At 44.4% G+C, this 15,624-nt stretch overlaps 1 protein-coding gene across 1 annotated transcript in view; it reads right to left on the bottom strand.

Annotated features, from left to right (window-relative positions):
• The window catches only part of LOC131744794 (zinc finger protein 211-like), a 27,831-nt gene extending 12,207 nt beyond the window's left edge, over window positions 1-15,624 (bottom strand). Inside the window, 2 exon segments of the mRNA XM_059044666.2 lie at window positions 1,162-1,288; window positions 15,456-15,624. Of these exon segments, the coding sequence (XP_058900649.2) occupies window positions 1,162-1,288; window positions 15,456-15,488 (160 nt within the window). The 5' untranslated portion in view covers window positions 15,489-15,624.

The raw sequence follows: 15,624 nt of genomic DNA, 5'->3' as shown, positions 1-15,624 counted from the left end.
ATGGAGAAAAGTTAAGTCTTTTGAATAAATAGTACTGGAACAACCGAACATCACATGACAAGAAATTAATTCAAAATGGACCACAGACCTAAATGCTAAATACAAAAAACTCTTAAAACTTAGTAAGAAAACAAAAACCTAAATACCAAATGAGCAAAACACCTTAACAAATACCTCATTAAAAGAAGATATACAGGACTTCCCTGGTGGTACAGTGGTTAAGAATCCGTCTGCCAATGCAGGGACACAGGTTCGAGCCCTGGTCCGTGAAAATCCCTCATGCCGCGGAGCAACTAAGCCCGTGTGCCACAACTACTGAGCCTGCGCTCTAGAGCCTGCAAGCCACAACTACTGAAGCCCACGTGCCACAACTACTGAAGCCCGTGTGCCTAGAGTCCGTGCTCTGCAACGAGAGAAGCCACTGCAATGAGAAGCCCACACACCACAATAAAGAGTAGACCCCGTTCGCTGCAACTGGAAAACGCCCACGTGCAGCAACGAAGACCCAACGTAGCCAAAAAAAAAAAAAAGATATACAGATGACAATTTAGCATATACAAAGATGCAAGGAAATGCAAATTAAACTGAAAAGTACACACTATTACATACCTATAAGATGGGCCAAAATCCAAACATTCACAACACCAAATGCTGGTAAGGGTGTGGAGCAAGAGGAATTTCATTCATTGCTGACCAGAATGCTTAACAGATGCCAGTGTTGATAAACAGAAATTGGAACCTTGGAAAAAGGTCTTACAGAAACAGCTCATGGTCTATTTTAGTAACGACCATGTCAGTGACAACAGTCTGTTGCAAAGTCAGGCACAAAAAAAATGTCATGAACAGGAAGGGAGCAAAACTTGGGTACCATGGATTTTGACAATCGCCTGGGCAGAGGGCGAGCAAGGAGGGATCTATCAGACTGAGTGCAAGACTACTGAACCTAAATCCTCACCTGCAAAACTTTGGAGCTACAGGTGTCCCAGCACTAAGGAATAGGGATACACTCTGCCTAGACATAGTAACCACAGCACATAACCAAGCAACTGAAGAAGAAAGCAGTGCCTGTGTTCCAGATGTGAGAAGGACAGAGCTGCCCTTGGGGAAGAGAAGAAAGGCAGAGCCTAGCTCAGAGGATAGGGGTGGGTGTGAGGGCCTTACCCAGCATGCATACAAGTGCAAAGTTCTCCAGCATGACATCAAAGTACAGGTGTATCTGAACCTCATCAAGAAGACACCATTCCTCCCAGGAGAAGTACACGGCCACATCCTCAAAGGTCACACTGCCCTGGTAAACAGGGACAAATAAAACCATGAACAGTCTCACTCCTGAAAACCCACAATACATCTTCCCACACACTTCCCCTACCACCCAATCAGATGAAGCTTCCTGAGACCTGGGGAAGAAAACCATCTTCCTTTGATCTGCATCTCCCTTTTCCTCCAGAATACGCAGACAGTCATTTCAAGTCTAACTCTTGCCCTTCCCTGTTTATTTCCACCAGAAAAAAGGAGACCTGCACTTACCTAAACCAGCTCAGCCTCACCTCAAAGCACTTCCACATACTGGTATTGGATTCATGAGTAACCTTCCACACCTCCTTTCCATTAGTGTTGAGAAATGGGAACCCCCTCCATAGAACCCGGCCTGCACTCAGGAACCTGAGCATGGGGTTCTCCAGGGTCCCCAAACCAAAGAGCTGGGAGAATGGCAGGTGAAGAGCCCCAATACACCTCAAATACAGAGAATGTGTGCGTGAGGGGTGAGAACAAGCGAGGGACTGGGACAACCTCCACTTGCTCCAAGTTCTTCTGCAGCCTGGGAACATGTAAGAAAAGGCAAACTATGGAGGAAAGAGACCATGGCGGTGTTCCAGAGGCTCCTGCACTTGTATGCATGCTGGGTAAGGCCCTCACACCCACCCCTATGCTCTGAGCTAGGCTCTGTCTTTCTCTTTTCCCCAAGGGCATCTCTGTCCTTCTCACAACTGGACCTCTGTCGGGTACCAGAGCCAGGTAACCTCGGGCTGACTGGCAAACCTCTCCTCCGTGCCTCGGTCCCCGGTGCTACCTCTTACCAGTTGTGACCTTGGAAAAGTCACAACTTCCCTCTGCCTCAATGATCTCATCACCCTCTACAGTCTGTAATTCCACTGAACAGGCTCTGGAGTATTTTTAAAGGCCTAATTCAGATGGTGTCCTTCCTGTGCTCAAAACTCTCCACCGTTCAGAGGGCTCTCGGATCCCTTCTCGGAGGGCTTTCTTCTCGGAGAAGAAAGGTACAACATCTCATCTACCACTCCAGATGCAGCCTGGCCTCAAACTTTCTTCCTTGCAGAAACAAGATGGACTCCAGGTTCCTGGAATGTTCCTGCTTCAGTTGCATCTCCAAGTCTCATGCAGACAGAAAAAGGGAAAAGACCCCTGGAGGCCTCTCTGTCCTAGACCCGGGGCCTGGGATAAAGCGACGTGAACAGCCGCATCTCATGCGGTCCGTTCGTATCTGGGTGGGGAAACAGGCCTGGGAGAACCCGGAACACGCAGCGTTTACCTGAGCAGCATCCCTCAGCGCAGGCGCCCCCATCGGAACTTCTGGACGGAAGGGAGTGGCGACAGTCAACCGACCGGGTTCCACTCTGCACGGACACTGCACGGGTCTGTCCCCGACCCTCAAAACCGCCCCGGTTCAGTGCGCACAGAGCCTCCTCTTGCACCTCTTAGCTTGTCACCTCGCTCCCAACACCGCACACAGAAGCCTCTGACCATCTCCAGAGACTTCACCGTAATTAAAATGGCAGCCACGAAGAAACCGGAAGTCCCTCTCCAGGAGGTTCGCCCTCCCGGAAATTTCCCCTTGCCCGATTTTCCAAGGGTGAAAGTCGCTGCCCCTTAGCACAAATTCTTCTGGGTAATGTAGTGCAAAAGTCTCAAGGAAGGAAGCCCCACACCGGGAAGCTCCTGGGAAAAAGCAAAGAAGCACCCGTTGGAGCACTGGGAAATGACCTCTAGGGCTGGGGAGGGGCTCCAGCCTTATTAAGGGGGCGGGAGACCCATGGGGGCGGGGAGTGTTAAGAGCATTTAAGAGTCCTTAATGCTACTTATCAATGAAGTGTTTGGACATTATCTCAGAATCCTTTAAACCAACCCACGTTTAAACCCATTGGTACAGGAACAAAACCTAAACATTATCCTATTGCTCCTGAAATGCATGCAGCCTGAAGAGTTAAAGTGATTTTGTGGGCTTTGTTCAGGGACCAGAAAAAAGTCAGACAGAACGCTGACTGGGAATATGGAGAGGAGATTTTGGACAGGCCTGCTCGGCAAGAGGGAGAGCACTGCTTCTCATCCCCCTAGAAAAGGCTCCTCTGACTGCATAGTCCGTGATTGTGCCCAACTCAGTGACAAAAACTGATCAGGCCACCCACGATAGCTGTTCTCTTGCTCTTTGTACATTTCATGCTCCACCAGTCTGATTCACCTACACCCTATTCACGTGAATGAACTTCCCTTACTATTGTTATTTTATTTATTTATTTATTTATTTTGGCCGCACTGTGTGGCTTTTGGGATCTTAGTTTCCCAACCAGGAATCAAAGCCAGGCCCACAGCAGGGAAAGGGTGGAGTCCTAACCACTGGACCGCCAGGGAATTCCCTGACCTTCCCTCTTAATCATAAGGCCTAATCACTCAATGCATACCTACTTATCCTGGCCCCAGCTAGTGAATGTGCTAACCTTTAGATCATATTTCACTTTGTATTTCCGCATTTTTATCTATTACTGAAAATGGTTTGATCTGATGTACAGAGGCTACCCAGAGGTTTCACTGAAAACTTATCAATATTGGTGGATTCCTAATCCAAGATAGATTTTTCTGTTTTTTGGAAAAAATGTAACTATCAAAAACAATTGGAAAAAAAAAAACAATTGAATAACTGGCTGAGCTTAGAAGCACCTGTATATTAGGCAAGATTTACTTTCTCCAGATTACTCAGTGCCCATTTATCTGATACAGCTGAGCAGAAGATACAGCTGAGTAGAAGTAGGTAATACATGTATGTTTATCTTTCTACCATTTCTTTGTCTCAAATTAAAATCAATATCTCCTACATATGAAAGTGATGGGCATGCCAACTTGGAAACAGGGATTATGTTCCTCACTCACACTGGAGCTGAGGTCCTAGAAAACTCCTCCTGCCTTTGTCTTCATAACTTCACCTTGCTCACCAGTTATAAGTTAAGACCCACTGATCAGACTGTCAACCAACTGATATTGGCCAACAACTGTGTTGCCAAAAGCCTGCTTTCGGTTTTAAGGTTCGTTTGATTCGCTGGCAAAATAACCACTCGTCTCACACGAATAAACAGCTTCAATCAAATCTTTAATAGAAAGTGATTTAACTTAACTTCAATATACAGTCATTAGAGGGAAAGGAATAAGAATATGAACAGAGTATATAAATTTCAATATACAATCATTAGAGGGAGAGGAATAATATTAACAGAATATATAACAGAGCATACATCACCGAATTGGGCCGACACCTACTTCCAGATCCAAGTGGCAGCTAGGAATTCCCTTGAACAGCAATCTGGAGTCCCAGTTGGGAAGGTCCCGGGCAGTAAGTCCACCCCACGGGTGGGACTTCAGAGTGCTGCCCAAAGGAGTCCTACTTTTAACGCCAAGCCGCAAGCTGATAGTCATCAGCTTTCATGCAAGTATGCAGCTCTGACTATTATCGCAAATGTTTTGATACTTTAGTTGTAAGTCTCAGAATGTTAGCTGAATTCCGTGAACTGGCCAGATTCCCAAGTCCCAGGAATCTTTGTGACTTACTCCCTTCTTTATCCATTGGATCCCAAGACTGACTAGTACCGTTTCTGCTGACCTGCATGTAGTCTAGCAGCTTGATGTGTAGCTCTTTCAGAGTCTTTGTTTAGTCAAAAGCCTGTTGTTGTCTCTGGAGCCTGAACAAGACTATTTTATTAGCCTCCCCAACAACAACTTGGCTCTTTGTTCCAGAGGGATCCCCACAGACAATGACAGCTTTTGGATTGAAACACTTCCTCTATGATCTTGGGTGTACATTTGTCTTGTACTTACAGAGTGGCCACAGGGGTTTCTCCAGGCACTACCTGCCTTCTGAGTGGCTTCCTGGCCTTTACCCCAGACCCTCTTGGTGGATAGACTTCAGAATTCAATCCCCCCAAGCATTGGCTTCTTTTTTTTTTTTTTGCGGTACGCGGGCCCCCCATTGCCGTGGGCTCTCCCGTCGCGGAGCACAGGCTCCGGACGCGCAGGCCCAGCGGCCACGGCCCACGGGCCCAGCCGCTCCACAGCACGCGGGATCCTCCCGGACCGGGGCACGAACCCGCGTCCCCTGCATCGGCAGGCGGATTCCCAACCACTGCGCCACCAGGGAAGCCCATGCATTGGCTTCTTTACTTTCCTTTTCTGGTTCCTTCAGCTGTTGGTAAATGTCTATATTCCTATGAATGTGATTGGTCCTGGAAACAGCAAAAATGTGTGAAAAAAATTTTTACATACTGTTTCTCAGCCACGTCAGACAGAAATCTCGGCTTATTATATGCATTCATATTTTATCCCCTGGATGTTATTTGGGCTTCAAGATCTGGACTAGTGGGTGCATGATATTTGTCCTGCACAGATACAAGCAGAGAGCCCAATACATCCACAGCAACAGACTTTACCCCAGACCTCCCCACGTGGCCAGAGCCACATATACCATCCTTATCCTGGTGAGTTTCTTCATCTCTTTTTACTGTCTCTCTTCCATTTTGAGGTTTTGTGTTACTGTAATTGTAAATCCAGGCCAGTAGCTGATGGAAACATCTGTGCTACTAGCTCCGGATTTCCGAGCTTTCAGCCCCTTTGTGCTCATCAGCAGTGACATCGGTGTCTCTAGGTTCTTCTATGATTTCTGCTCCAAAAAAATTATTTTCCTAATATTGTTAAACATTTGTCTTCTTATTTCTGCAGTGAATCAATTAATTGTTTTTTAAGGGAAATTTTGGGATCTACTCCTTCCTAGTTCAGCCACTTGAGAGCTCTGGACCTCAATTTGTTTTAAATTTATTTATTTATTATTATTTATTTTTCTCTGCATTGGGTCTTTGTTGCTGCGCGCAGGCTTTCTCTAGTTGTGGCGAGTGGCAGCTACTCTTCATTGCGGTGCTCAGGCTTCTCATTGCGGTGGCTTCTCTTGTTGTGGAGAACAGGCTCTAGGCGCACGGGACTCAGTAGTTGTGGTACGCAGGCTCAGTAGTTGTGGCTCGTGGGTTCTAGAGCACAGGCTCAGTAGTTGTGGCGCATGGGCTTAGTTGCTCCACAGCATGTGGGATCTTCCTGGACCAGGGCTGGAACCCAGGTCCCTTGCATTGGCAGGCAGATTCTTAATCACTGCACCACCAGGGAAGTCCCTAATTTTCTTTTTTAACTTAGGTGATTGTCAGGTACAATGAAAAGGTGATTGGCTAACGGTCTTTCAATTTTCATTCATTAATTTGTATATATTAATGAATAAGAACAGATAAATTCTTGCATTTCTAGAGCTAATAGAATATGCAGAAAATGAAAATTGTATCTAGCTATACAGAATTTACTTAATCTACTTATACTTTACTACCTAATAGCAACTCTTGGGAAAGTTTTCATTAAGTAATTAAGTACAATGGAAAGAAACAAGAAATTTAGACATAAAAGTTTGTGTCTTTACGTACTTGTATCTTATATGGTTACTTTAAAAACAAATTTTTAAAGCATATTCAGATCAAGGAGTTCCAGGTAGTCGAAAAAGTACCTCTAGAGCCCCACACATAACTTCACAGAGTTATCAGAGATCTGAAGATATCCACCATGTTTGAAATGCAGAAATAGAGGAGACATATGGTGGGAAGAGAAACAATAAATATATGTAATGGTTGGTACTGACATATATTATAAAACCAGTCCAAAATTCTAATTTTGTCCAAAGAATACTGACAAGGCCATTATGAGGTCTAACCAGATGTGCAATATTAGCAATTCTACAGTTTTTTTAAAAAAATAAATGCTCATTTAAAAAACACATTAGATTAAAAATTTACATTTGTCATAACAAATATATATATCACATATTAGCCATCCTAATGAGTGTGAGGTGGTCTCATGGCTTCAGTTTGTTTTTCTTTTTTTTTTCTTTTTGGCCTTGCCACACAGCATGTAGGATTTTAGCTCCCTGACCAGAGATTGAACCAGTGCACCCTGCATTGGAGTCTTAACCATTGCACCACCAGGGAAGTCCCGGTCTCAGTTTGTTTTTTTAATTTATTTATTTAATTTATTTATTTTTGGCTGTGTTGGGTCTTCATTACTGCGCACAGGCTTTCTCTAGTTGCAGCAAGTGGGGGCAACTCTTCATTGAGATGTGCAGGCTTCTCATTATAGTGGTTTCTCTTCATTGAGGTGCGCAAGCTTCTCATTGCAGTAGCTTCTCTTGTTGTGGAGCACCGGCTCTAGGCACATGGGCTCCAGTAGTTGTGGCTCGTGGGCTCCAGAGTGCAGGCTCAGTAGTTGTGGCACACGGGCTTAGATGCTCCGCAGCATGTGGGATGTTCCCAGACCAGAGCTAGTAGTAAGAGATTTCCCACATTCATTGCACTCATAAGGCTATTCTCCAGTGTGAATTCTCTGATGTGCAAGGAAATTGGATTTGCGGCCAAAAGGTTTTCCACACTGGGTGCATTGATCAGGTTTTTCTCCAGTGTGAACTCTCTGATGCTCAATTAACATGCATTTTTGGATGAAAGGTTTAGCATATCCTTGCATTCATAAGCCTTTTCTCTACTGTGGATTTTCCTATGTGCTCTGAGGTACTTCCTTAGGCTAAAGGATCTCCCACATTCACTGCAGTCACAGAGTGTTCCTCCACAGTTAACTCTCTGATGTCCAAGGAGACCAGATTTGTGGCTAAAATAGTTTCCACAATGGCTGCATTCATAAGGTCTTTCTCCAGTGTGAACTTGCTCATGCTGAATAAGGTTACATGTTTAGGTGGAGGTTTTCCCACATTTGCTGCACTCACAAAACCCTACACTAGTAAGGACTCTCTCATCCTGAACAAGTATTTCAATGCAATCCAAATCGTAATCCCAGCAAGTTATTTTGTGGATATAAATAAATTGATCCTAAAGTTTATACACAGAGGCAAAAGTACTGGAATAGCCAACACCATACTGAAGAACAAACGTTGCAGACTGACACTACTCAACTTCAAGACTTAGTAACTTTAAAAAAAAACAAAGAAAGAAAGAAAGAAAAAGTAAAATATGACATAGTATCTAAAGTATTCAAGCCTGGGAATTCCCTGGTGGTCCCTTGGTTAGGACTCCATGCTTTCAGTGCTGAGGGCCAGGGGTTCAATCCCCAGTTGGGGAACTAAGTTCCTACAAGAGCCCTAGCAGGCAAAAAAAAAAAAAACAAGAAGTAATCAAACCAGTGTAGTATTGTTGAAAGGATAGAGAAACTGATCAATGAACAGTATTGACAGCGCAGAAATAGAGCCACAGAAATACACTCATCAGACCGTTGACACATGAGCAAGTGTAATACAATGGAGAAAAATGAAGTCTTTTGAATAAATAGTACTGGAACAACTGAACATCACATGCCGAGACATGAATTCTAGACACAAACCTTACACCCTTCACAAAAAATTAACTCAAAATGGATCATGGGCCTAAAAGTTAAGTACAAAAAACCCTTAAAATTCAGTACGAAAACAACAACCCAAATACAAAATGAGCAAAACACCTGAACAGACACCTCATTAAAAGACGACATCCACATGAAAATTTAACATATACAAAGAGGCAAGGAAATACAAATGAAATTCAAAATCAGATACCAGGGCTTCCATGGTGGCACAGTGGTTAAGAATCCACCTGCCAACACAGGGGACACGGGTTCAAGCCCTGGTCCGGCAAGATCTGACAAGCCACGGAGCAACTAAGCCCATGCACTACAACTACTGAGCCTGTGCTCTAGAGCCACAACTACTGAGCTTGCATGCTGCAACTACTGAAGCCCATGTGCCTAGAGCCCGTGCTCTGCAACAAGAGAAGCCACTGTAATGAGAAGCCTGCACACTGCAACAAAGGGTAGCCCCCGCTTGCCACAACTAGAGAAAGCCCATGCTCAGCAACAAAGACCCAATGCAGCCAAAAAATAAAAATAAAAATAAAATAAATAAATTATTTTAAAAGTGCAATACATACCTATAAAAATGGCCAAAATGCAAACACTGACAACACCAAATCCTGGAAAGGGTGTGAAGCAACAGGAATTTCATTCATTGCCGACTGGAATGCATAATGGTAGACTCCACTATGAAAGGCAGTTTGGTACTTTCTTACTAAACTAAACATAACCTAATATCCTCCAGCACGTGTACTCCATGGTATTTAGACAAAGGAGATGAAAACGGACATCCACACAAAAACCTTCAAAAAGATATTTAGGGTAGCTTTATTCTTAACTTTCAAAACTTGGAAGTAATCAAGAAGTCCTTCCGTAGAGGAATGGATAAACATGATACATCCAGAGAACAGCAACCTTATTTACAGCTAAACTGCAATGAGATATCAAGTCATGAAAAAACATGCAGAAAACTTAAATGCATATTACTGTGTGAAAGAAGCCAAGATGAAAAGGCTACATACTGTATGAGTCCAAGGATATGACATTCTCAAAAAGGGGAAACTAATGACAGAGTAAAAAAATAATCAGGGGATACCAAGAAGTACGGGGGAAGAAGGGATGAACAGGTGGGGCATGGAGAATTTTTACTTGAAAACTGAACACATTCTGTATGATACTATAACGGTGAATACATGTCATTATACATTTATCAAAGCCCACAGAATGTACAACACCACAAGTGAACCCTATTGCAAACTTCAGATTTTGAGTGATAATGATGTGTTCATGAAGGTTCATCAATTTTAACACTCACATGGGAGATTTTTGGATTCAATGCAATCCCTATCAAAAACAATGACACCTTCAAGAAACAGAAAAGCTCAGACTCAAAAATCACATAAATTCTCAAGGAATTCGATACAGCCAAAGCAATTGTGAAAAACAACAAAGTTGAAGGATTCACAACACATGAATTCAAACTTTCTTACAAAGCTACAGTAAGCAAAACAGCATAAAGTGCTACTGGCATAAAGACAGATATATACTCCAATGGAATAGAACAGAGACTAGAGTGTTTGAAAATCAGCTCTCAAATATATGATGCAATAATTACTAACAAGAAGATGATTTCCACTGAATAAGGACAGCCTTTTCAACAAATGGTGCTGGGGGGGCTTCCCTGGTGGCGCAGTGGTTGAGAGCCCACCTGCCGATGCAGGGGACGCGGGTTCGTGCCCCAGTCTGGGAGGATCCCACATGCCGCGGAGCGGCTGGGCCTGTGCGTCCGGAGCCTGTGCTCCGCAACGGGAGAGGCCACAACAGTGAGAGGCCCGCGTACCGAAAAAAAAAAAAAAAAAATGGTGCTGGGAAAACCAGATACCCACGTGCACAACAATGAAATTAGAACCTTACCTAACACCATACACAAAAATTCAAAGGCCTAAACGTAATATATATATCAGAGGCCTAAACTATAGGACTAAACAAAGGCATCAAAATATATCAAAGGCCTAAACGTAAGAGCTAACACTAAAAAATTCTAAGAAAAAACAAACAAGAAAAGCTTCAAAATGTTGGATTCAGCCATGATTTCTTGCCTTTGACAACAAAGGCAAAAGCAACAAAACGAAAAATACACAAACGGGACCTCATAAAAATGAACAACTTTGGTCTCATACCTTAATTTACACAATCTTATGTGTCAATTATAACTCAAGAAAGCTGGGGGGGAAAACGGAAAAAAATGAAAAACTTTTTAACATCAGAGGACACTATAAACACAGTAAGAAAGAAACCACAGATTAGGAGAAAACATTTCCAAAACATGTATACAAAAAGGGATTAAGGGCTTCCCTGGTGTCGCAGTGCTTAAGAATCCACCTGCCAATGCAGGGGACATGGGTTTGAGCCCTGGTCCGGGAAGATCCCACATGCCAGGGAGCAACTAAGCCCGTGTGCCACAACTACTGAGCCTGCGCTCTTGAGTCCGTGAGCCACAACTACTGAAGCCCATGTGCCGCAACTACTGAAGCCTGCATGCCTAGAGCCTTTGCTCCGCAACAAGAGAAGCCACTGCAATGAGAAGCCCTCGCACCACAACGAAGAGTAGCCCCTGCTCACTGCAAATAGAGAAAGCCCACATGCAGCAATGGAAGACCCAACGCAGCCAATCAATCAATCAATCAATCAATCAATAAAATAAAAAACAATAGCTCAACCCCTAAAACAAACAAAAAAAGGGATTAATATCCAGAATCTATGGATAAATCTGTAATTCAACAACAACCAAAAAACTAACCTGATTAATTAATAAAAAAGGACTTGAACAGATATTTTTCTAAAGATATACAAATAGCCAATAAGCACATCAAAAGGGATGTAATTGAAATGGGAAAGATATACCATTTCACACCCATTAGGATGGCTATGATCAAAGGAACAAAAAATAACAGGGACTTCCCTGGCGGTCCAGTGGTTAAGACTGCACGCTGTCACTGCAGGGGGTGCAGGTTCGATCCCTGGTCATCACTTCTTGGGGAACCAAGATTCTGCATGCCCCTCAGTGAGGGCAAAACAAAACAAAACAAAAAACAGAAAATTACAGATTCTGGGACTTCCCAGGTGGTGCAGGGGTTAAGACTCCATGCTCCCAATGCACGGGGGCGGGGTTTGATCCCTGGTTAGGGAACTAGATCCCACATGCATGCCACAACTAAGAGTTTGCATGCCACAACTAAGTAGCCTGTGTAGTCCAACTAAGGAGCCTGCGAGAAGCAACTAAGGAGCCCGCAAGCCACAACTAGGGAGCCCGCCTGTGACAACTAAGACCCGGCACAACCAAAATAAATAAATTAATTAATTTAAAAGAAAGAAAGAAAATAACAGATGCTGGCGTGGATACAGAGAAACTGGAACCTTGAAAAAGTGTCTTGCAGCCACACTTCATGGTCTGTTGTAGTAGTGACCACATCAGTGACAATACTGTCACACAGTCACACAAAAAATGTCAGGTACCAAAATGGAGCAAAACCTGGGTACCATTAATTTGGACAGTCACTTGGCCATAGAAAGGGCAAAGAAGGAGGGATCTACCACCAGGCGGAAGGGAAGACTACTGACCCTAAAAAGGCAACAGAAATAATAGCAAAAATAAACAAATGGGACCTAATCAAACTTATAAGCTCTGGCAGAGCAAAGGAAATCATAAGCCAAACAAAAAGATAACCTAGGGCTTCCCTGGTAGCACAGTGGTTGACAATCTGCCTGCTAATGCAGGCGACACGGGTACGAGCCCTGGTCTGGGAAAATCCCACATGCCGTGGAGCAACTAGGCCCGTGACCCACAACTACTGAGCCTGCGCATCTGGAGCCTGTGCTCTGCAACGAGAGGCCGTGATAGTGAGAGGCCCGCGCACCGTGATGAAGAGTGGCTCCCGCTTGCCACAACTAGAGAAAGCCCTCGCACAGAAACGAAGACCCAACACAGCCTAAAATAAATAAATAAATTAATTAAAAACAAAAAAATATAACCTATTGCCATGTAATGGAACTGAAAAGGGCTTAATTTTCCAAAATATCTAAAAAGCGGGCTTCCCTGGTGGCACAGTGGTTAAGAATTCGCCTGCCAATGCAGGGGACACGGGTTCAAGCCCTGGTCTAGGAAGATCCCACATGCCACGGAGCAACTAGCCTGCGAGCCACAACTACTGAGCCTGTGTGCTACAACTACTGAAATGCCTAGAGCCCGTGCTCTGCAACAAGAGAAGCCACTGCAATGAGAGGCCCACGTGCCGCAACGAAGAGTAGCCCCTGGTCACATCAACTAGAGAAAGCCTGTGCGCAGCAACAAAGACCCAATGCAGCCAAAAATAAATAAATATTTTTAAAAAGACAAAATATCTAAACAGCTATACAATTCAATAACAAAAAACAAACAACCCAGAAGACCTAAATAGACATTTCTCCAAAGCAAAAATGCAGATGGGCAATAAGCACATGAAAAGATGCTCATCATCGCTAATTATCAGAGAAATGCAAATCAAAACTATTCAGTACAATGAGGTACCACCTCACACGAGTCAGAATGGCCATCATTTAAAAATCTACAAATAACAAATGTTGGAGAGGGTGTGGAGAAAAAGGAAACCTCTTACACTGCTGCTGGGACTGTAAACTGGTACAGCCACTATGGAGAACAGTATGGAGGTTCCTCAAAAAATGAAAATTAGAGTTACCATATATTCCAGTAATCCTATTCCTCACCATATATCCAGAGAAACATATGGTTTGAAAGGATACATGCACCCCAATGTTCAATGCAGCACTGTTTACAATAGCCAATACATGGAAGCAACTTAAATGTTCATAGACAGTTGAATGGATAAAGAAAATGTGGTGTTAATATACCAAGGAAAATTACTCAGCCATTGAGACGAATGAAATAATGCCATTCACAGCAACATGGATGGACCTAGAGATTGTCATACTGAGTGAAGTAAGTCACAAAGACAAAGACAAATAACGTATGTTATTGATTATATCCGGAATCTTAAAAAAATTGATACATATAAACTTATTTAGAAAACAGAAACAGACTCACGGACTTAGAGAATGAACTTGTGGTTGCCAGGGGGGAAGGGTGAAGGGGATGGATAGTTAGGGAGTTTGGAACTGACATGTACACACTGCTGTATTATAAGTGGATAACCAGGGACCTACTGTACAGCAAATATTAAAACAAAATTGTAAATCAACAATACTTCAATAAAATTAAAAACAATAAACAAAAAAAGACTACTGACCCTGAATCCTTAGCTGCAACTTTGGGGCGACTGGTGTTTGGGCACTAAGGACTAGGGATGCACTCTGCCTAGCCATAGTAACCACAGCACATAACCAAGGAATTTAAGAAGAAAGCAGTGCCCATGTTCCAGATGTGAGGACAGAGCTGCCCTTGAGGAAGAGAAGAAAGGAAGAACCTAGCTCACAGGATAGGGGTGGGTGTGAGGGTCTTACCCAGCATGCATACAAGTGCAAAGTTCTCCAGCATGACATCAAGGTACAGGTGTATCTGAACCTCAGCAAGAAGACACCGTTCCTCCCAGGAGAAGTACACGGCCACATCCTCAAAGGTCACACTGCCCTGGTATAACAGGGACAAATAAAACCATGAACGTTCTCACTCCTGAAAACCCACAATCCATCTTCCCACACATTTCCCCTACTGCCCAACGAGATGGAGCCATTTGGGACCTGGGGTAGAAAACCTCCCTCCTCTGATCTGAATCGTCCATTGCCTCCAGAACACACAGGCAGTCATTTGAAGCCGAAATCCTGCTCTTCTGTGCTGTTTATTCTCACCAGAAAATAAAGGAGACCTGCACTTACCTAAACCAACTCAACCTCACCTCAAAGTACTTCCACATACTGGTATGGGTTCTAGGAGTAACCTTCCATACTCCCTCCATAGACCCTCTGGGCCTGCACTCTGTACCCAGAGCATGAGGTTCTCCAAGGTCCCAAAACCAAAAAGCTAGTAGAATGGCAGGTGAAGAGCCCTAAGACACCTCAAATACAGAGAATGTGTGCATGGGGGTCAAAACAAGTGAGGACTGTGACAACCTCCTTTCACTAAAAGTGCTTCTGCAGCCCTGGGAATCTGTGGGAACAAGAAGGCCATAGAAGAAAGTGACCATGGTGGTACTCCAGGGGCTCAGGCCTTCCATGTCCCCATGGCGGTACCAGAGCCAGGTAACCTCGGGCTGACTGGCTAATCTCCCCTCCCTGCCTCCGTCTCCAGTGCTACCGTTTATCAGTTGTGACCTTGGAAAAGCCACAACTTCCCTCTGCCTCAAAGTCGTCATCACCCACCTATAGTCTTTCCTTCCACTGAACAGGCTTTGGAGCATTTTTTAAAGCCTCACTCATATCGTGTCCTTCCTTTGATCAAAACTCTCCACCGCTCCGAGGGCCCTAAGAAGAAAGGTACAACCTCTCAGCTACCACTCCAGATGAAGCCTGGCCTCAAACTTGGTTCCTCGCAGAAACAAGACGTAGTACACGTCCCCGGAAAGTTCCTGCTTCAGTTGCATCTCCAAGCCTCACTCACACCGCATATACTGGTGGTTAGAAATAGATAAACCACCCCTGAAGCCCTCACTGTCGTAGACCAGACGTGACCAGGCGCCGCTCACTCGGGGCGTTCGTGTTTCGGTGGGGAAACGGGCAAGAAAGAACCTGGAGACCGCAGCGTTTACCTGAGGTGGGTCTGTCAGCGCAGGCGCCGCCATCGGAGCCTTTTCGTGGAGCGGAGTGGCGACAGCCCAGCAACCGGGTCGGAGTCGGCACGGTTACTCCCCGCAAGAGGCAGCGTCGTCACCGTCCCTAAGACCCGCCCCTGTGTAGTGCGCATAAACCCTCCACTTC

The sequence above is a fragment of the Kogia breviceps genome, chromosome 18 (assembly GCF_026419965.1).
Source record: "Kogia breviceps isolate mKogBre1 chromosome 18, mKogBre1 haplotype 1, whole genome shotgun sequence".
Classification (NCBI taxonomy): Eukaryota; Metazoa; Chordata; class Mammalia; order Artiodactyla; family Physeteridae; genus Kogia; species Kogia breviceps.
The sequence above is the reverse complement of the archived record's forward strand: the minus strand, read 5'-3'. Positions and strand labels throughout refer to the sequence as shown.